Genomic DNA, 21,185 nt, shown 5'->3' with positions numbered 1-21,185 from the left:
GGGGAAATGCTCCGATGCCTCACCCGATACCTGGGCAGGCAGGGGAGTTGCAAGTCTTCTCCCCCGTGCTCCGTGCAGTCTTTCCTCCCCCCGTGCTCCGTGCAGTCTTTCCTCCCCCCGTGCTCCGTGCAGTCTTTCCTCCCCCCGTGCTCCGTGCAGTCTTTCCTCCCCCCGTGCTCCGTGCAGTCTTTTCTCCCCCCCCGTGCAGTCTTCCCCCCCCCCCTGCAGTCTTTCCTCCCCTCCCGTGCTCCGTGCAATCTTTCCTTCCCCCCGTGCTCTGTGCAGTCTTTCCTCCCCCCCCCCCGTGCTCCGTGCCGCTATTCTCCCCCCCCCCCCGTCCGTGCCGCTCTTCTCTTCCCCCCGTCCGTGCCGCTCTTCTCTCCCTCCCCCCCCCCCCGTCCATGCGTGCCGCTCTCCCCCCTCAATTTGTGAGGATGGAGAGCGGAGGTAGGAGCCGCTAAACCCGGCTCCTACCTTTTCGAATGGACAGAGTCGGTGATCACTGACTCTGTTCTCCCCCTCCGTGCCGTCTTCTCCCCATCCATGCCGCTCCCCCTCCGTGCCGCTCTCCACCCACAATTCACTCCCCCCCCCAAAAAAAAAAAAAAAACAAAAAAAATCACTGTAAAAAAAAATATAAAAAAAATACTGCCACTGTCACATGACAATAAAAAAAAAGTATCGGTATTCGGTATCGGCGAGTACTTGAAAAAAAGTATCGGTACTTGTACTCGGTCTAAAAAAAGTGGTATCGGGACAACCCTAGGAGTGACCAATCAGAATTTACTCTGCAGAAGTCTGGTTGCTGCACTGCCAGGCACAGTGTGACACTCCCCATTGAAATGTTCCTTTGCAGTGGGGTCACCCTCTGCACTACAAGGGTTAGTTGCTCATTGTACCTTGGGAAATGAAAAAGGTGATATACTGTATTTACTGTATTCATTACTCCCGCAGGCTTACTCTGCGCTGCATGACCACTCCCTCCGAAGTGTCTTCCCTTCATTGCCTGGCCGGTTGTAGCTCTCTGATCTCATCCCATATAGTGCAGATCCAGGAGTCCTGCATTATATGGAAGGATGTTGAGGGCCGTGGGAAGCAGAGGAGAGCACTGGCTGCCAGGGAAGCGATTAATAAGTTAAGGATCTCACCATATTCACCTCCCCATGGCAGAATGAGCATTTAACCCTTGCAGTGGTGGGGGGCAAGGGTGTACACAGGGCCGGACTGGCCTAGCGGGACAGCGGGAAATATCCCGGTAGGCTGGCTGCTGTGAACAGGACTCGGGGCTGGATGAGGAAATAAATTCCAGCAGCAGAGCGGAGGGCTGGAGGAGCACGTGACTTTCGTGCGGCAGGCACTGTCAGGTCTGTGTGCTGTGGAGGAGGATAATGCAGGAGGGAACACTTACTGGGTGTTCTCTGGCCACTGGCCAGTCATTTCTCTAGTAGGGAACCCACAGCCAATAGCGCTGCATAAAGGAGTTCAAGGGAGGACCTGCTCCTCCTCCGGTCCATCCACAGCCAATCAGCAGGCAGTGTAGCTCTTCCCCCGCTCACATTTGATTGTAAGTGTTGGAGTGAGGCTGAATGGGGCACGCTAGGAGGGAGATGCAGGAAAGGAAAGGTAGGATGACAACAATCCATGTTCTGCAGCCTCAGGACACACAAATCTGAACAGTAACATGTTGCTGGCCGGCTGCAGTGTCTTTCAGATATGTGATCAGGCAGTGTGCAGGTTACCAATCAGCCTCCCCCACACACACACACCTCTTGTCTCCCTGTTTCTGCCTATAACCTGACCTGCACATTGTCTGATCACACTGATAAGATCTCTGGAAGACGCTGCAGCAGTGTTCTATGAGACCAGGGACACATTTAACCATTTCAGCCTATAATCAGCTATTTAGGCAGAGCTCTGTGTGTGCTGCACAGATTGTTTGATAGGAGTTTGTTTTTGTTGGAGGATTTACTGCTGGATGAGGCTAAAAGCTTAACAGACCAATTAACTGGTTACTGTCCTCCACTAATCCTGAGCAGTTCAGTTTTTGCAAGAAAATTTGTATTTTAGAAATTGGATGTGATTATTTCTTCTGTCACTTGGTTGTACTTTCAAAGGATAAAGACTGCCTTGATCCTGCAGACATAGTTTAAATAGAGTGGAGCAACCCTGCAATACTATATACCTGTACATTGAGTTCATCTTTAAATGCAGCCTCTGACCATCTCCTGAATCAATCATGTCTGCAATCCTTAACCGTCCCCTGTACCATGTCTGCAATCTCTGACATTCTCCTGTACTATAATCTGCAGTCTCTGACCATCTCCTGTCCTGTAACTACAGTCTCTGACCATCTCCTGTAATATATATCTGCAGTCTCTGACCATCTCCTGTAATATATATCTGCAGTCTCTGACCATCTCCTGTAATATATATCTGCAGTCTCTGACCATCTCCTGTAATATATATCTGCAGTCTCTGACCATCTCCTGTAATATATATCTGCAGTCTCTGACCATCTCCTGTAATATATATCTGCAGTCTCTGACCATCTCCTGTAATATATATATCTGCAGTCTCTGACCATCTCCTGTAATATATATCTGCAGTCTCTGACCATCTCCTGTAATATATATCTGCAGTCTCTGACCATCTCCTGTAATGTCTGCAATCCCTGCAGGAGAGGGTACACACATGATACACACACACTGTACACACTTCCTCATCTGCCACAGCAGAATTATATTAGAGCCCCCAGTACAGAATGAGGATGCTTTATGGTGGGTGCTATGGCCATGGCACATTTTACATTGAAATCCATCCTCCCCCATAAGACAATCATTTATTGGGTGTAATATACATATAGGTGTAAATACATACACTGTGCGTGTGTGTGTGTGTTTAGATATAGAGTTGAGAGAGGAAAAAAACAAGGAGTAAGAGAAGGAATTAAAAGAGGGGGATAAAGAAAGAAAACGAGTGAGAAAGAACATGAAAGATGGATAAAGAGCGATAGATAGGGGGTGGGGACAAGACATTAGGATAGAGAGAGATAAAAGTTAAAGAAAGGAGAACAAAGAGAAAGAGTGGTACATCCTAATGCCACGTACACACGATCGGTTTGTCTGATTAAAACGGTCTGATGGAGCGTTTTCATCAGACTAACCGATCGTGTGTGGCCCTCATCAGTTTTTTATCCATCGGTTAAAAAACTAGGAGCTTTGTTTTAAAATTACCTGATGGTTAACTAACCGATAGAAAAAAACGATCGTCTGTGGGCACGTCCATCAGTTAAAAATCCACGCATGCTCAGAATCAAGTCGACGCATGTTCGGAAGCATTGAACTTAATTTTTTTTTCAGCACGTCGTAGTGTTTTACGTCACCGCGTTCTGACACAATCGTTTTTTTAACTGATGGTGTGTAGGCACGACTGATGAGCTTCAGCTTCATCGGATATCTGATGAAAAATCCATCAGACCGTTTTCATTGGATGAACCGATCGTGTGTACAGGGCATAAGGGGTTTAATACTGTACGAGTGGAAGGGACTCGGCGTGCTAAATGTCCGCGGGTTAGGGGTGCAAATTACTTGCCTTGGGTGCTGACAACCCCCGCTACGCCACTGGGGCTGCTATGAAAGAATTTCCAGGGCTGGTTTTTATGCCCAGTCCGGCCCTGGGTGTACAGATACTCTTGCTGAGAACTTCATTCCCATCCTATCCCCGCAGACTTGGCTGAGCAGGGCCGCCATCAGGAACTATGAGGCCCCTTACACAGCTTCAGGCATGGGCCCCCTGGAGCAGAGAACCGGGGGGTGCTGCCGTCTGAAATCGAGAAGCGGGGGGGGGGGGCTGCCGCGAATTGAGAAGCGGGGGGGCCCTTTACAAAAAAAGAAGAAGTAAAGAAAAATAAATACCGTATATCGGCGTATACCGCGCACTATTTTGCCCTGAAAATCAGGGCAAAAGCGTGGGTCCGCGATATAAGCCGATACCCGCTTTCCCGTCACGAGTTTGAATACTATGCCGGCATATACTGAGCGCAGTACACTCGTGAATCTTCGGGCAGTCTCGGCGCCTCTCGCACTGACGTCCTGAGCGTACAGGACGTCAGCGCGACAGTTGCCGAGCCTGCCCGAAGATTCACGAGTGTACTGCGCTCGGTATATGCCGGCACAGTATTCAAACTTGTGGCGGGGAGGACGCGAGGACGCCGCAGAAGGACGCCGGACCCGCCGAAGAGGACACCCGACCCGCCGAAGAGGACACCCGACCCGCCGAAGACACCAAAACTGTAAGTACAAAAAAACTTTTTTTCCACAGGATTGGGGGCCACTTTAGGGGTGCGCGGTATACGCGGAAGCGCGTTATACCGCGATAAATACGGTATATAAAAAAAGGGGGGTAGCCATCTGGGAACCTCTGGGCCCTTTAATAAAAATATATATATATATATATATATATATATATATATATATATACACACACAAATTATTATTTATTTTTTATATAAAAATAAATTACAAAAAAAGGGGGGTTGCCATTCGGGACCTCTGGGCCCTTTAATAATAATAAAAAAAGAAACCTCTGGGCCCTTTAATAAAAAATAAATATATAAAAAATAAACATTGGGCCCTTTAATAAAAAAGAAAAAAAATATATAAACAAAAATAAAAAAATAAACATTTATAAAAAAAAAAAAAGGGGGTTTGCCACATGGGGCCCTGGGGACCTCTGAGCCCTTTAATAAAGGGCTCAGAGGTCCGGAGGTCCCTGGGGACCTCCGGACCCCTAAAAAAAAGAAAGGGGGTTGCCATCCGGACCCCTTACAGCGGCCCTGTGGCTGAGTGTACATGTTTATGCTGCACATGGTGTACAGTCTTGTGAGGAGGGTCATATTGTGTCCCCCCAGTGTTTACAGTCCCCTCAGTAGTTATCTTTGATCACTTACCTTCTTAATGTCTCCTTCTCCAAGTACCTTATGGAAGATGAAGTCCTCTGGACACAGGGAGGCCGTTTCACATCCTTTACTTTTTTTGCTGTGAGTCGATGTCGTTCCACTAACTCCTAGAGAAAGAAAGAAAAAAATAACATTTATTACCCCGTCACCAATCATGTTACTGGACTTGTTTCTATTGGCAATTGAGGCTCAAACAGAAAGAACTGCTAAAACTGAGTACAGCAAACAAAAACATCTTACTCCAGCTACAACTGATCATTCTGTTTTGCATTTAATCAGTTAAATGTCAAAATCATTAACTAATTCCAGTGCCACAAGGGAAACCAGATCCTATTCAAACAGCCCCCCCCCCCTGATATACTTGGGATCTAATTCCATCTCACCACTCTTCATGTCAGGATTAGAAATAAATAAAAACTCTTCATTTCTCAGAACTAAGATCATATTGGGCCAAATCCACGTAGGAGAGCGCATCTTTGTGCGGGCGTAACGTATCCTATTTACGTTACGCCTCCGCAACTTTGACAGGCAAGTGCAGTATTCACAAAGCAAAGTTGCGGCAGCGTAGCGTAAATAGGCCGGCGTAAGCCCGCCTAATTCAAATGTGGAAGATGTGGGCGTGTGTTATGTAAATTTATTGTGACCCCACGTAAATTATGCTTTTTACGAACGGCGCATGCGCCGTCCGTGAAAGTATCCCAGTGCACATGCTCCAAATTAACCCGCAAAAAGCCAATGCTTTCGACGTGAACGTAAATGACGCCCAGCCCTATTCGCGAATGACTTGCGCAAACAACGTAAAACGTGAAAAATTCGATGCTGTTCCGACGTCCATACCTAACATTGGTACGCCTCATCTACGCCTCATAGAGCAGGGGTAACTTTTCCCCCGGAAAAAAACCTTACGTAAACGGCGTATCTTTACTGCGACGGCCGGGCGTACGTTCGTGAATAGGCGTATCTAGCTGATTTACATATTTCTCGGCGTAAATCAGCGTACACGCCCCTAGCGGCCAGCGTAAATATGCAGTTAAGATACGATGGCGTAGGAGACTTACGCTGGTCGTATCTTATACAAATTCTGGCGTATTTAATTCTTTGAACCAGGCGCCAAGATACGACGCCTCAGACTCAGAGATAAGACGGCGTATCTGGAGATATGCCGTCGTATCTCCTACGTGAATCTGGGCCATTGTTTTTACAGGTTCCCTTTACCCATTCCTGCTAGCTCCTTATCACCCTTTCAACTGTCATATTTTGCTGGCCAGCTTGGTCTGTTAAAGGAATCGGATCCACAGACTTACTGGCTGGATCACCAGGTGATAGCACCAGGTGATAAACTGTTACAGGTGGGACTCAGAAAAACAAAGACTGCAGTCTACTGACAGGCCTGTATCATGTATGTAATTTTTCATTCCTGCCAGGAATACACTTTAACTTTTTTAGATCTTCCCTTTATCTAATGTTGAAATTGATGGAGAAATGCCTCCCCCTCATGTACTATACGATGATCTGTTATTATAACACTTACCTGCTTTGTCTGTTCTTCCCTTCTTGGTCACAGGACTCTCACATTCAGGCTCTTCAGTGGATTTGCTCTTCTTGCCTTTCTGTTCTGTAGTGTGCTGTACTGTCTCTCTAGCAGTGTAATATCTGCTCAGTGTCTCACCATCCTCCTCTGAAGAGCTCTGTACTGTCCTCTTCTTCACCACAGGACTCTCACATTCAGTCTCTGCAGGAAGTTTCCTCTTCTTTCCACTCTGTGCAGCGCTGTGCCTTGTCTCTCTGGCAGTGTAAGATCTGCTCTGCTTCCTTGTAGTATCGTCATCCTCCTCTGAAGAGCTCTGTACTGTCCTCTGTGCAGCGCTGTGCCTTGTCTCTCTGGCAGTGTAAGATCTGCTCTGCTTCCTTGTAGTATCGTCATCCTCCTCTGAAGAGCTCTGTACTGTCCTCTTCTTCACCACGGGACTCTCACATTCAGGCTCTTCAGTAGAGGTCGACCGATATGGGTTTTTCTCTGGCCGATACCGATGCCGATATTTCAAAATTGGGGCGGCCGATGGACGATATTTTAGGCCGATATTTGCGGCCGATATTTTAGGCCGATTTTCTTTTTTTTTTATTATCTCAGAAAATCTAGGTTGGGGAGGAGGTTATTGTTTAGGGTGGAGAGGTGGAGTGCAGCCTATCAGTGTCCATCAGTGCCCACCAATGCAGCTCACCAGTGTAGCCTATCAGTGTCCATCAGTGCCACCTCATTAGTGCCCACCAGTGCAGCCCATCAGTGCCACCTCATAATTATTAAAAAAGAAAAAAAATACAATCTTAGTCATTTTAAGGAGGGGGTACAGAGAGGTGGTTGTGGAGGAGGGGGGTACAGAGAGGTGGTTGTGGAGGAGGGGGGTACAGAGAGGTGGTTGTAAAGCTACCTCTCTGTACCCCCTCCTCTACAGCCACCTCTCTGTACCCGCCTCCTCTACAGCCACCTCTCTGTACCCGCCTCCTCCACAGCCACCTCTCTGTACCCGCCTCCTCCACAGCCACCTCTCTGTACCCGCCTCCTCCACAGCCATGTGTTGTGGAGAGGGGTGGGTGGTGCTGGGCATGGGTGGGGATGCATTGTGGAGAGGGGTGGGTGGGGATGCATTGTGGAGTGGGATGGATGGTGCTGGGCGTGGGTAGGGATGCGTTGCGGTGATGCGTTGTGGAGAGGGGTGGGTGGGAATGCTTTGTGGAGAGGGATGGATGGTGCTGGGCGTGGGTGGGGATGTGTTGTTTAGAGGGATGGATGGTGCTGGGCATGGGTGGGGATGTGTTGTGGAGAGGGATGAATGGTGCTGGGCGTGGGTGGGGATGCGTTGTGGAGAGGGGTGGGTGGTGCTGGGCATGGGTGGGGATGCATTGTGGAGAGGGGTGGGTGGGGATGCATTGTGGAGTGGGATGGATGGTGCTGGGCGTGGGTAGGGATGCGTTGCGGTGATGCGTTGTGGAGAGGGGTGGGTGGGAATGCTTTGTGGAGAGGGATGGATGGTGCTGGGCGTGGGTGGTGATGTGTTGTTTAGAGGGATGGATGGTGCTGGGCATGGGTGGGGATGTGTTGTGGAGAGGGATGAATGGTGCTGGGCGTGGGTGGGGATGCGTTGTGGAGAGGGGTGGGTGGTGCTGGGCGTGGGTGGGGATGCATTGTGGAGTGGGATGGATGGTGCTGGGCGTGGGTGGGGATGCGTTGTGGTGATGCATTGTGGAGTTGGGTGGATGGTGCTGGGTGGGGATGAAGATGATTGTGTTGCATTGTGAAGATGGATGAGGATGACTCTGTGTGGGGATGAGAGTTACATTGTGAGAAGGATCTCCACAATGTAACTCTCATTTCCACCCAAAGTCATCCTCATCCATTTTCTTAATGCCAGCCTCAGCCAGGTTTCCCTTTTAAAAGGAGTTTTAATAAATTCTGCAGGGGGGCACAGTAGCACATAATTTGGGCAACTTACCCTCCATACATGCTGGTATCATAATCCAAATCTATCTGCATGCACCTAATAGGCTAGGTGCATGCTGATGAGCTGATCAGCCAATCATTGTTTAGAACTTGGTGTAATGCCAGCAGGGAAGGAAGACATTCCTGCTGGGGGGAGTTACATTAGTCAGGCAGCAGTTGTAAGCCAATGATTGTTTGTTTTTTCCCTGTCCCTAATACAGCAAGCCGAGGGAGGGGGCGGGGCACGGCTGGCGGCGCGATGCCAGTGAAATCTATGTCCCTTCTGTGGTGGCCGTGCAGATGGAGGAATCAGATACATGGGAGTGGGGTCAGTTCTGCAGGGCAGGCGGCCATGCGGGCCGGACACTTTAGCCGCTAATCAGCCGATTCTTTCACAAAAATCGGCCGATGCCGATTTCACAAAAACAGCCAAATATCGGCCGATATATCGGCCGACCGATATATCGGTCTACCTCTACTCTTCAGTATATTTCCTCTTCTTTCCTCTCTGCTGTGCAGCGCTGTGTCCTGTCTCTGCAGCGCTGTCATATTTTCTCTGCTTCCTTGGGGTTGCACTATTCTCCTCCACAGAATTCTCTCCTTCCTCTCTAGTGCTATCAGATACTTCCTCTCGGCGCCTCTTTCTGGCGCTCATATCTGAGTTATTAGATGTTGAACAGCAGACGTTCTCAACTGGATCCAGCACACAACACTTATGTAAAATTGATATGTGTTAATTGTATTTTTTGTGAGCTTCTGAGGGTTTAACCACTTAACGACCGCCCACTGTAAATATACGTCGGTACTTTAAAGATGGATATCTCGGTAACGGCAGCAGCTGCTGCCACAACCGAGATATCCATCTCTTCAGTGAGCGGTCCTGTAAACGATAACGGCAGTCTCCGCGGCGGATTCGCCGCGAGATCACCATTATCGGTGGCGGGAGAGGGGCCTCCCGCCGCTCTCCCACGCCCTCCGCTGCTTACCGGAGCCGTCGGTATCGGCGGAGGCGATCGAGGTCCTTTCAGCTGCTGTGTGGGGATGTGAGTGAGGGCAAGATGGCCCCCACCCGTCCCCATAGCATTGCTGGGCGGAAGTGACGTCAAAACGTCAGTCCCGCCCATGCATCTTAAAGCGGGGGTTCACCCTATCGACGGGAAAAATTTTTTTTTTTTTTTTCTTTTACCTTAAAATCAGGCATTGTAGCGCGAGCTACAGTATGCCTGTCCCGAATTTTTTATCCCCGTACTCACCTTGTAGTCGTCCATCGAAGATACCGGGGAATGGGCGTGCCTATGGAGACGGAGGATGATTGACGGCCGGCTCTGGCGCGTCACGCTTCTCCGGAAATAGCCGAAATAGGCTTGGTCTTCACGACGCGTGCGCATAGCCTGTGCGCAGGCGCCGTGAAGAGCCGAGACCTACTCCGGCTGTCTTCGGGGAGAGTGACGTGCCAGGGCCGGCCGTCAATCATCCTCCCTCTCCATAGGCACGCCCATTCCCCGCGGGAGCCGAAATCTACGATGGACGACTACAAGGTGAGTACGGGGTTAAAAAAATCGGGACAGGCATACTGTAGCTCGCGCTACAATGCCTGTCTCGATGGTAAAATGTGTCGGGGGGGGGGGTGAACTACCGCTTTAAAGAGACAATTTTTTTGTCAAATGACAAAATTTCCATTTTTTTTTTTTTTTTGCATTTAAGTCTAAATATGAGATCTGAGGTCTTTTTGACCCCAGATCTCATATTTAAGAGGACCTGTCATGCTATTTTATATTACAAGGGATGTTTACAATCCTTGTAATAGGAATAAAAAATGATAAAATAAATAAAAATAAATAAGAAAACAACATTTTTTTTTAAAGCGCCCCGTCTCGACGAGCTCGCGCGCAGAAGCGAGCGCATACGCGAGTAGCGCCCGCATATGAAAACGGTGTTCAAACCACACAAGTGAGGTATCGCCACGATCGTTGGAGCGAGAGCAATAATTCTAGCCCTAGACCTTCTCTATAGCTCAAAAAATGAAACCTATAGAATTTTTTAAACGTCGCCTATCGAGATTTTTAAGGGTAAAAGTTTGACGCCATGCCACGAGCGGGCGCAATTTTTAAGTGTGACATGGTGGGTATCATTTTACTCGGCGTAACATTATCTGACCTTGCCCCAACAATCAGCACCATGGGTTCTTCTACGCAGTTGTCTAGAAAACTGAAAGTGAAAATAGTTGTTGCTCACAAAGCTGGAGAAGCTATAAGAAGATAGCAAAGGGTTTTCAGATGTCAATATCCTCTGTTCGGAATTTAAGTAAGAAATGGCAGTCATCAGGAACAGTGGAAGTTAAAGCAAGATCTGGAAGACCAAGAAAAATATCAGACAGAACGGCTCGCAGGATTGTGAGAAAAGCAATTCAAAACCCACGTTTGACGGCACGATCCCTCCAGAAAGATCTGGCAGACACTGGAGTTGTGGTACACTATTCCACTATAAAGAGATACTTGTACAAATATGGTCTTCATGGAAGAGTCATCAGAGGAAAACCTCTTCTACGTCCTCACCACAAAAATCAGCGTTTGAACTTTGCAAATGAACATATAGACAAGCCTGATGCATTTTGGAAACAAGTTCTGTGGACCGATGAGGTTAAAATAGAACTTTTTGGCCGGAATGAGCAAAGGTACGTTTGGAGAAGAAAGGGCACAGAATTTAATAAAAAAAGAACCTCTGTCCAACTGTGAAGCATGGGGGTGGACCAATCATGCTTTGGGGTTGTATTGCAGCCAGTGGCACAGGGAACATTTCACGAGTAAAATGGATTCAATAAAATTTCAGAAAATTTTGGATGGTAACTTGATGCCATCTGAGAAAAAGCTGAAGTTAAAGAGAGGATGGCTTCTACAAATGCATAATGATCCTAAACACACCTCAAAATCCACGGGGGATTACATCAAGAGGCGTAAACTGAAGGTTTTGCCATGGCCTTCACAATCTCCTGACCTCAACATCATTGAGAATCTATGGATAGACCTTAAAAGAGCAGTGCGTGACAGACAGCCCAGGAATCTCAAAGAACTGGAAGACTTTTGTAAGGAAGAATGGGCAAAGATCCCTCAAACAAGAAGTGAAAGACTCTTGGCTGGCTACAAAAAGCGTTTACAAGCTGTGATACTTGCCAAAGGGGGCAGTACAAGATATTAACTCTGCAGGGTGCCCAAACTTTTGCACACTCCATTTTTTTGTTTTCTGTAATTTTGAAAGTGTAAATGATGGAAATAAAATCTAACTTTTGGCATATTATAAGAATGTCTAGTCTGTAATTTGATGCCTTTTGGAGATTTTTCCAACTTTCCTTGGCTTTGTTATGCACATTAATACAAATGTTTACCTGGGGTGCCCAAACTTTCGATCCCCACTGTATGTGCTCACCCCCCTGCTGTCCGGGCTTCCCTGTATGCCCCCCTCCCCTAGCATTGTCAACTTCCCTCCTCTCCCACCAGTAGCTGGGGGATGTTTCAGGATGGAGAGCGGGGTGTGCGGTAAATATGTCCTATTTAACAGCCCCTTTTCTTTCTTGCATGAATAAGGTGAGCGATTGGCACTGATCACTCACTGTGTCCATTCATCACTGAAGCCAGTGACGGCTGGTGGTAATTTGTTTTTCGAGGAGGTGTGTCTGCACTGTTTGCCACCCCCCTCTTGGGTTGGGTTGGGTCAAGCGGTCAGTGCACTTACCTCAACCACAGGCGGCGTCCCCGGGTCTCCTCCGCAGGCACCACAAGTGGGCATCTCCTTCCCCTGCTCGGCAGCTTCCGTCTCCTCCCTCCTCCTCGGCGGTCAATCAGAATGCTTCTCCTTTCGGTCAATCTTGAACAGCAACTCACACCTCGCGCTTCCTGATTGGCAGAGAGGCGATTCAGTTTTAGAATAGCGAATATTCATTCGCTAGTCTAACACACCTGGGTGGGCTCCGAGCGCAATGCTCTGCACTCCGAGCCCGCCCTTATTTAAAGCCTTTTCAGAGCCTCAGGCTCTAACCTGGTGCTTAAAAATAAATAAAGGGGATAAGTAATTAATGTGCCTGGCATCCTGAAAGGAGCCGGACGGATGAATAAGGGGTAGCGGCGGCGATAGAAAGGGGAGGTGGCGCCCGTGTGCCCTTAATAGATGGGCCACTCCTGGCTGAAGCATAGTAAATTGTGTTTAATATGCTTCAGTTTGTGAATAAACATGGAGTCTCAGAGCACTTCCCATTCATTCACTCTCCAATAAAGCTGAGGCTGCAGGGAAAGGGACTGGGGAAACTCTGTCGTCAGTCCCTTTCTGTTTCAAATGTGAGACATCAGGGGCAGGGCCGGACTGGCCTAGCGGGACAGCGGGAAATATCCCGGTAGGCTGGCTGCTGTGAACAGGACTCGGGGCTGGATGAGGAAATAAATTCCAGCAGCAGAGCGGAGGGCTGGAGGAGCACGTGACTTTCGTGCGGCAGGCACTGTCAGGTCTGTGTGCTGTGGAGGAGGATAATGCAGGAGGGAACACTTACTGGGTGTTCTCTGGCCACTGGCCAGTCATTTCTCTAGTAGGGAACCCACAGCCAATAGCGCTGCATAAAGGAGTTCAAGGGAGGACCTGCTCCTCCTCCGGTCCATCCACAGCCAATCAGCAGGCAGTGTAGCTCTTCCCCCGCTCACATTTGATTGTAAGTGTTGGAGTGAGGCTGAATGGGGCACGCTAGGAGGGAGATGCAGGAAAGGAAAGGTAGGATGACAACAATCCATGTTCTGCAGCCTCAGGACACACAAATCTGAACAGTAACATGTTGCTGGCCGGCTGCAGTGTCTTTCAGATATGTGATCAGGCAGTGTGCAGGTTACCAATCAGCCTCCCCCACACACACACCTCTTGTCTCCCTGTTTCTGCCTATAACCTGACCTGCACATTGTCTGATCACACTGATAAGATCTCTGGAAGACGCTGCAGCAGTGTTCTATGAGACCAGGGACACATTTAACCATTTCAGCCTATAATCAGCTATTTAGGCAGAGCTCTGTGTGTGCTGCACAGATTGTTTGATAGGAGTTTGTTTTTGTTGGAGGATTTACTGCTGGATGAGGCTAAAAGCTTAACAGACCAATTAACTGGTTACTGTCCTCCACTAATCCTGAGCAGTTCAGTTTTTGCAAGAAAATTTGTATTTTAGAAATTGGATGTGATTATTTCTTCTGTCACTTGGTTGTACTTTCAAAGGATAAAGACTGCCTTGATCCTGCAGACATAGTTTAAATAGAGTGGAGCAACCCTGCAATACTATATACCTGTACATTGAGTTCATCTTTAAATGCAGCCTCTGACCATCTCCTGAATCAATCATGTCTGCAATCCTTAACCGTCCCCTGTACCATGTCTGCAATCTCTGACATTCTCCTGTACTATAATCTGCAGTCTCTGACCATCTCCTGTCCTGTAACTACAGTCTCTGACCATCTCCTGTAATATATATCTGCAGTCTCTGACCATCTCCTGTAATATATATCTGCAGTCTCTGACCATCTCCTGTAATATATATCTGCAGTCTCTGACCATCTCCTGTAATATATATCTGCAGTCTCTGACCATCTCCTGTAATATATATCTGCAGTCTCTGATCATCTCCTATAATATATATATCTGCAGTCTCTGACCATCTCCTGTAATATATATCTGCAGTCTCTGACCATCTCCTGTAATATATATCTGCAGTCTCTGACCATCTCCTGTAATGTCTGCAATCCCTGCAGGAGAGGGTACACACACACTGTACACACTTCCTCATCTGCCACAGCAGAATTATATTAGAGCCCCCAGTACAGAATGAGGATGCTTTATGGTGGGTGCTATGGCCATGGCACATTTTACATTGAAATCCATCCTCCCCCATAAGACAATCATTTATTGGGTGTAATATACATATAGGTGTAAATACATACACTGTGCGTGTGTGTGTGTGTTTAGATATAGAGTTGAGAGAGGAAAAAAACAAGGAGTAAGAGAAGGAATTAAAAGAGGGGGAAGAAAAAGAAAGAAAACGAGTGAGAAAGAACATGAAAGATGGATAAAGAGCGATAGATAGGGGGTGGGGACAAGACATTAGGATAGAGAGAGATAAAAGTTAAAGAAAGGAGAACAAAGCGAAAGAGTGGTACATCCTAATGCCACGTACACACGATCGGTTTGTCTGATTAAAACGGTCTGATGGAGCGTTTTCATCAGACTAACCGATCGTGTGTGGCCCTCATCAGTTTTTTATCCATCGGTTAAAAAACTAGGAGCTTTGTTTTAAAATTACCTGATGGTTAACTAACCGATAGAAAAAAACGATCGTCTGTGGGCACGTCCATCAGTTAAAAATCCACGCATGCTCAGAATCAAGTCGACGCATGTTCGGAAGCATTGAACTTAATTTTTTTTTCAGCACGTCGTAGTGTTTTACGTCACCGCGTTCTGACACAATCGTTTTTTTAACTGATGGTGTGTAGGCACGACTGATGAGCTTCAGCTTCATCGGATATCTGATGAAAAATCCATCAGACCGTTTTCATTGGATGAACCGATCGTGTGTACAGGGCATAAGGGGTTTAATACTGTACGAGTGGAAGGGACTCGGCGTGCTAAATGTCCGCGGGTTAGGGGTGCAAATTACTTGCCTTGGGTGCTGACAACCCCCGCTACGCCACTGGGGCTGCTATGAAAGAATTTCCAGGGCTGGTTTTTATGCCCAGTCCGGCCCTGATCAGGGGTCTGTCTAGACCCCTAATAATTCACCAAAGGATCCCAACAAGACTGTTAAAAATATGTTAAAAAAAATAAAAAAGAAGGGGGCCCTGTCAGGTAGTCTACATGGGGCCCCGTGATTTCTAACAGCAGCCCTGCTTGCTCCTCCCCATTCTATCCATTTTTCCAAAGAGGGATTTTACTTTAATAAATTACCGTATATACTCGAGTATAAGCCGAGTTTTTCAGCACATTTTTTTTGTGCTGAAAATGCCCCCCTTGGCTTATACACGAGTCACCTTTTTTGCACCTGATCTCCCGGATTTTGGGGACCCTCTTGCGGCAAACTTGTCACACATGTAGCCCCACTCTTCCTCTACAAGTGTGCAAAGTTTGCTGTCTGGGGGACCTACGGCCGGGGAGCACCGATTTTTCAAAGTTGGGCTCCCCTTCCATAGACTCCCATGTTAAACGGTAATTTCTCCGGTGAATTGGGGACACAGTATCAGCCAGTTATAGGTCCCCTGGACCCAGAACTTGGCACACATGTAGCCCCACTCTTCCTCTACAAGTGTGCAGGCTTTGTTGTCTGGGGGACCAACGACCGGGGAGCACCGATTTTTCAAAGCCAGGCATCCCTTCCATAGACTCCCATGTTAAACGTCAGTCTAGTCATGGATACAGTGAGGGATGGGCACAGTGAGGCATGCACATGGGCACAGTGAGGCATGGGCACAGTGAGGCATGGGCACAGTGAGGCATGGGCACAGTGAGGCATGCACATGGACACAGTGAGGCATGGGCACAGTGAGGCAAAGTGAGGCACAGTGAGCCATGCAGATGGACACCCTAGGCTTTTACTCGAGTCAATAAGTTTTCCCAGTTTTTTGTGGTAAAATTAAGTGCCTCGGCTTATAGTCGGGTGGGCTTATACTCAAGTATATATACGGTATATCAACGATGTATAAGTATTTTGTGCTTTTACTGTATATAATAGCTCAGAATTTTGCGTATGAATATACAATCTGCCCTATTTTGTCCTTTAGGAATCCTCAGTCTACTGCAAAGAGGTCTCATTCCTCCGGCTGCTCGGCTCACCTTGGTTCCTCCCGCCATCCAGCCTCAGACTCTGGCCCTGCGTAGCGCTCAGACTCGTTGGACGACCTCAAATTCACAAGGTATTTGTGCTGAAGGTTTTATTTTTATATTTTTGTACATGGCATGGTGTGTTTGGTCTTTGAAGTGTTTGATCTTTATGCTCATATCTGCTATCTATAGATATCTAAAGCTGTAAAAGGGTCCCACTTCTCCCTTCGAACCAATAACTGAACAGTGAATCAACCGTCACCTCCTGGGAAGAAGACCACCACCAAAGAGAATCAAGTGAGCTCTTTCCAGAACACGGGGACCTTCTAATGAAGAAAACTCAAACAAGCTGGTTGTCGTATGGTTCTCCAGAACATCCATGGACATGGGTGGCACGCTACGAACTCCAGGCTATTCCCCCATACTTCAGTAGTTGGGATAAGAGAAAACATACAAACCGGATAGTGTAAAACCCTTTAACCACTTCAGCCCAATGGGCCACTTTTTGCGATTCAGCACTGCATTGCTTTAACTGACAATTGCGCGGTCGTACGCCGTTGCTCCCAAACAAAATTGACGCCCTTTTTTTCCCCCCACAAATAGAGCTTTCTTTTGGTGGTATTTGATCAGTGCTATAAAAATGCACTGATTACTGTGTAAATGTGACTGGCAGTGAAGGGCGCTGAAAGGGTTAAGTGTGTCCTAGGGATGTGTTCTAACTGTTAGGGGGCATGGCTTACTGTGACACGTCACTGATCACTGCTCCCGATGAGAGGGAGCAGACGATCAGTGTTGTGTCACTAGGCAGAATAGGGAGATGTCTTGTTTACAAAGACATCCCCCGTTCTGTGACCCGATCAGGGGACACCGGTGGACATCGAGTAGGGGGCAGGTTTAAAGCAACGTATATATACGTTGCTTTGCCTGCCCGTGCCATTCTGCCAACGTATGTCTACGTGAGGCGGTCGGCAAGCAGTTAAAACATTTATTAAATCTTAAAATGTTAAAGAATTGCACAATGAATAACAAACTTGCTGGCTAACGAAGATGGCGTTTTCCGTCACTTTCAGTATGCAGTGACATAAGCTTGTTGCTTATTTAATAAACTTTTTGAAGGAGCTCATACTATCCAGTTTGTATATTTTCTCTTATTCCAAATACTGATGTATGGGGGAATGGTCTGGAGTTCCTAGAGTGCCGCCCAGGTCCGTGGATGTTCTGGAGAACCATATGACAACCAGCTTGTTTGACCTTTCTATCATCAGAAGGTCCCTGTGTTCTGATAAGCGCACACCTGATTCTCTTTGGTGGTGGTCTTGTTCTGGAGAACCATATGACAACCAGCTTGTTTGGCCTTTCTTTCATTAGAATGTCCGTGTGTTCTGGTAAGCGCACACCTGATTCTCTTTGGTGGTGGTCTTGTTCTGGAGAACTATATGACAACCAGCTTGTTTGGCCTTTCTTTCATTAGAATGTCCGTGTGTTCTGGTAAGCGCACACCTGATTCTTTTTGGTGGTGGTCTTGTTCTGGAGAACCATATGACAACCAGCTTGTTTGGCCTTTCTTTCATTAGAAGGTCCTCGTGTTCTGGTAAGCGCACACCTGATTCTCTTTGGTGGTGGTCTTGTTCTGGAGAACTATATGACAACCAGTTTGTTTGGCCTTTCTTTCATTAAAAGGTCCCCGTGTTCTGGTGAGTGCACACCTGATTCTCTTTGGTGGTGGTCATGTTCTGGAGAACTATATGACAACCAGTTTATTTGGTCTTTCTTTCATTAGAAGGTCCTTGTGTTCTGGTAAGCGCACACCTGATTCTCTTTGGTGGTAGTCTTGTTCTGGAGAACTATATGACAACCAGCTTGTTTGGCCTTTCTTTCATTATAAGGTCCCCGTGTTCTGGTAAGCGCACACCTGATTCTCTTTGGTGACGGTCTTGTTCCGAAGAACCATATGACAACCAGCTTGTGTGGCCTTTCTTTCATTAGAAGGTCCCCGTGTTCTGGTGAGTGCACACCTGATTCTCTTTGGTGGTGGTCTTGTTCTGGAGAACTATATGACAACCAGCTTGCTTGGCCTTTCTTTCATTAGAAGGTCCCCGTGGTCTTTTTTAAACGCACACCTGATTCTCTTTGGTGGTGGTCTTGTTCTGGAGAACTATATGACAACCAGCTTGTTTGGCCTTTCTTTCATTAGAAGGTCCCGTGTTCTGGTAAGCGCACACCTGATTCTCTTTGGTGACGGTCTTGTTCCGAAGAACCATATGACAACCAGCTTGTTTGGCCTTTCTTTCATTAGAAGGTCCCGTGTTCTGGTAAGCGCACACCTGATTCTCTTTGGTGACGGTCTTGTTCCGAAGAACCATATGACAACCAGCTTGTTTGGCCTTTCTTTCATTAGAAGGTCCCCGTGTTCTGGTGAGTGCACACCTGATTCTCTTTGGTGGTGGTCTTGTTCTGGAGAACTATATGACAACCAGCTTGCTTGGCCTTTCTTTCATTAGAAGGTCCCGTGTTCTGGTAAGCGCACACCTGGTTCTCTTTGGTGGTGGTCTTTTTCTCAGGAGGTGACAGTTGATTCACTGTTCAGATATTGGTTCCCTGGGGGGAGGTGGGACCCTTTTACACGTTGGAAGTTTTTTTTTATTCGTTTCACTGAAAGACTATACAGTGCGTCCGGAAAGTATTCACAGCACTTCACTTTTTCCACATTTTGTTATGTTACAACCTTATTCCAAAATGGATTAAATTCATTATTTTTCATTATTAAATTCTACAAACAATCCCCCATAATGACAACATGAAAGAAGTTTGTTTTAAATCTTTGCAAATTTATTAAAAATAAAACACAAAAAAAATCCCATGTACATAAGTATCACTGCCTTTGCTCAATATTTTGAAGCTCCTTTGGCTCCAATTACAACCTCCAGTCTCTTTGAGTATGATGCTACAAGCTTGGCACTCCTATTTCTGGGCAGTTTCTCCCCATTCTTTTTTGCAGAACCTCTCAAGCTCCATCAGGTTGGATGGGGTTTGTCAGTGCACAGCCATTTTCAGATTTCTCCAGAGATGTACATGTACATGCTGCATTCATCTTTTCCTCAAAACTGACTAGTCTCCCAGTTCTTGCCCCTGAAAAACATCCCCATGGCATGATGCTCCACCACCATGCTTCACTGTAGGGATAGTATTGGCCAGGTAATGAGCTGTGCCTGGTTTCCTCCAGGCATGACGCTTGCCATTCAATCCAAAGAGTTCAATCTTTGTTTCCTCAGACCAGAGAATTTTGTTTCTCATGGTCTGAGAGTCCTTCAGGTGTCTTTTGGCAAACTCCAGGTGGGCTGTCATGTGCCGTTTACTGAGGAGTGGCTTCCATCTGGCCACTCCCCCATACAGGCCTGATTGGTGGAGTGCTGCAGAGATTGTTCTTCTGGAAGGTTCTCCTCTCTCCACGGCGAAACACTGGAGCTCTGTCAGAGTGCCCATCGGGTTCTTGGTCACCTCCCTGACTAAGGCCCCCCTCCCCCGATCGCTCCGTTTTGCCAGGCGGCCCGCTCTAGGAAGAGTCCTGGTGGTTCCAAACTTTTTCCATTTATGGATGATGGAGGCCCCTGTGCTCACTGGGACCTTCAGAAATGTTTCAGTACCCTTCCCCAGATCTGTGCCTCCATACAACCCTTCCTCTGAAGTCTACAGACAATTCCTTGGACTTCATGGCTTGGTTTGTGCTCTCACATGCACTGCGGGACCTTCTATATACAGGTGTGTGCCTTTCCAAATCATATCCAATTAACTGAATTTAGCACAGGTGGACTCCAATCAAGTTGTAGAAACATCTCAAGGATGATCAGTAGAAACAGGATCCACCTGAGCTCAATTTTTAGTGTCATGGGAGGAGCCTGTGATACTTATGTACATGGGAGGAGCCTGTGATACTTATGTACATGGGAGGAGCCTGTGATACTTATGTACATGGGAGGAGCCTGTGATACTTATGTACATGGGAGGAGTCTGTGATACTTATGTACATGGGAGGAGCCTGTGATACTTATGTACATGGGAGGAGCCTGTGATACTTTTGTACATGGGAGGAGTCTGTGATACTTATTTACGTGAGAGGAGCCTGTGATACTTATGTACATGGGAGGAGCCTGTGATACTTTTGTACATGGGAGGAGTCTGTGATACTTATGTACGTGAGAGGAGCCTGTGATACTTATGTACGTGAGAGGAGCCTGTGATACTTATGTACATGGGAGGAGCCTGTGATACCTATGTACATGGGAGGAGCCTGTGATACTTTTGTACATGGGAGGAGTCTGTGATACTTATGTACGTGAGAGGAGCCTGTGATACTTGTGTATATGGGAGGAGCCTGTGATATTTTTTTCGTTTTTTTTTTATTTTAATAAATTTGCAAAGATTTCAAACAAACTTCTCTCACGTTGTCATTATGCGTGAATGTTTGTAGGATTTATAATAATGAATTTAATCTATTTTGGAATAAGGCCGTAACATAAAATGTGGAAAAAGTAAATACTTTTCGGATACACTGTATATTTTTTGAATCACTTTTACTTTAAGACTATTTATCTATTAGCGCAGCACTTTATGTATAGATATCCAATTAACTGTGATTGATATCTCATGGTGTGTCTGCAGCTTAATACTGTTAGGAGTGTTTATGCGTTACACGATCGCGGCTTTCTTTTATAGTTCTAAGTTTATATCTTTTTTAGTTGTATTAAATTGGTAATTACAAATCTGCATATCATGAGCTGGAATCCCCCTTTTAAAGGGCATCTCAGCTCATGCCATGTTGGTTTTATGCAATTATTTTACCATTGTATTGTTGTAATTCTTGTAGGAGATATAAGATGAATTTATAATGGAACAAAAATGGAAATTGAAGCGCCACATCAC

At 46.8% G+C, this 21,185-nt stretch overlaps 1 protein-coding gene across 1 annotated transcript in view; it reads left to right on the top strand.

Moving 5' to 3' along the window:
• The window catches only part of IQCH (IQ motif containing H), a 240,817-nt gene that overhangs the window by 65,713 nt on the left and 153,919 nt on the right, over nt 1-21,185 (top strand). Inside the window, exon 7 of the mRNA XM_040342244.1 lies at nt 16,226-16,357. Within this exon, the coding sequence (XP_040198178.1) occupies nt 16,226-16,357 (132 nt within the window). The remainder of the gene's footprint in view (nt 1-16,225; nt 16,358-21,185) is intronic.

Source organism: Rana temporaria, chromosome 3 (genome assembly GCF_905171775.1).
Source record: "Rana temporaria chromosome 3, aRanTem1.1, whole genome shotgun sequence".
Lineage (NCBI taxonomy): Eukaryota > Metazoa > Chordata > Amphibia > Anura > Ranidae > Rana > Rana temporaria.
The sequence above is the reverse complement of the archived record's forward strand: the minus strand, read 5'-3'. Positions and strand labels throughout refer to the sequence as shown.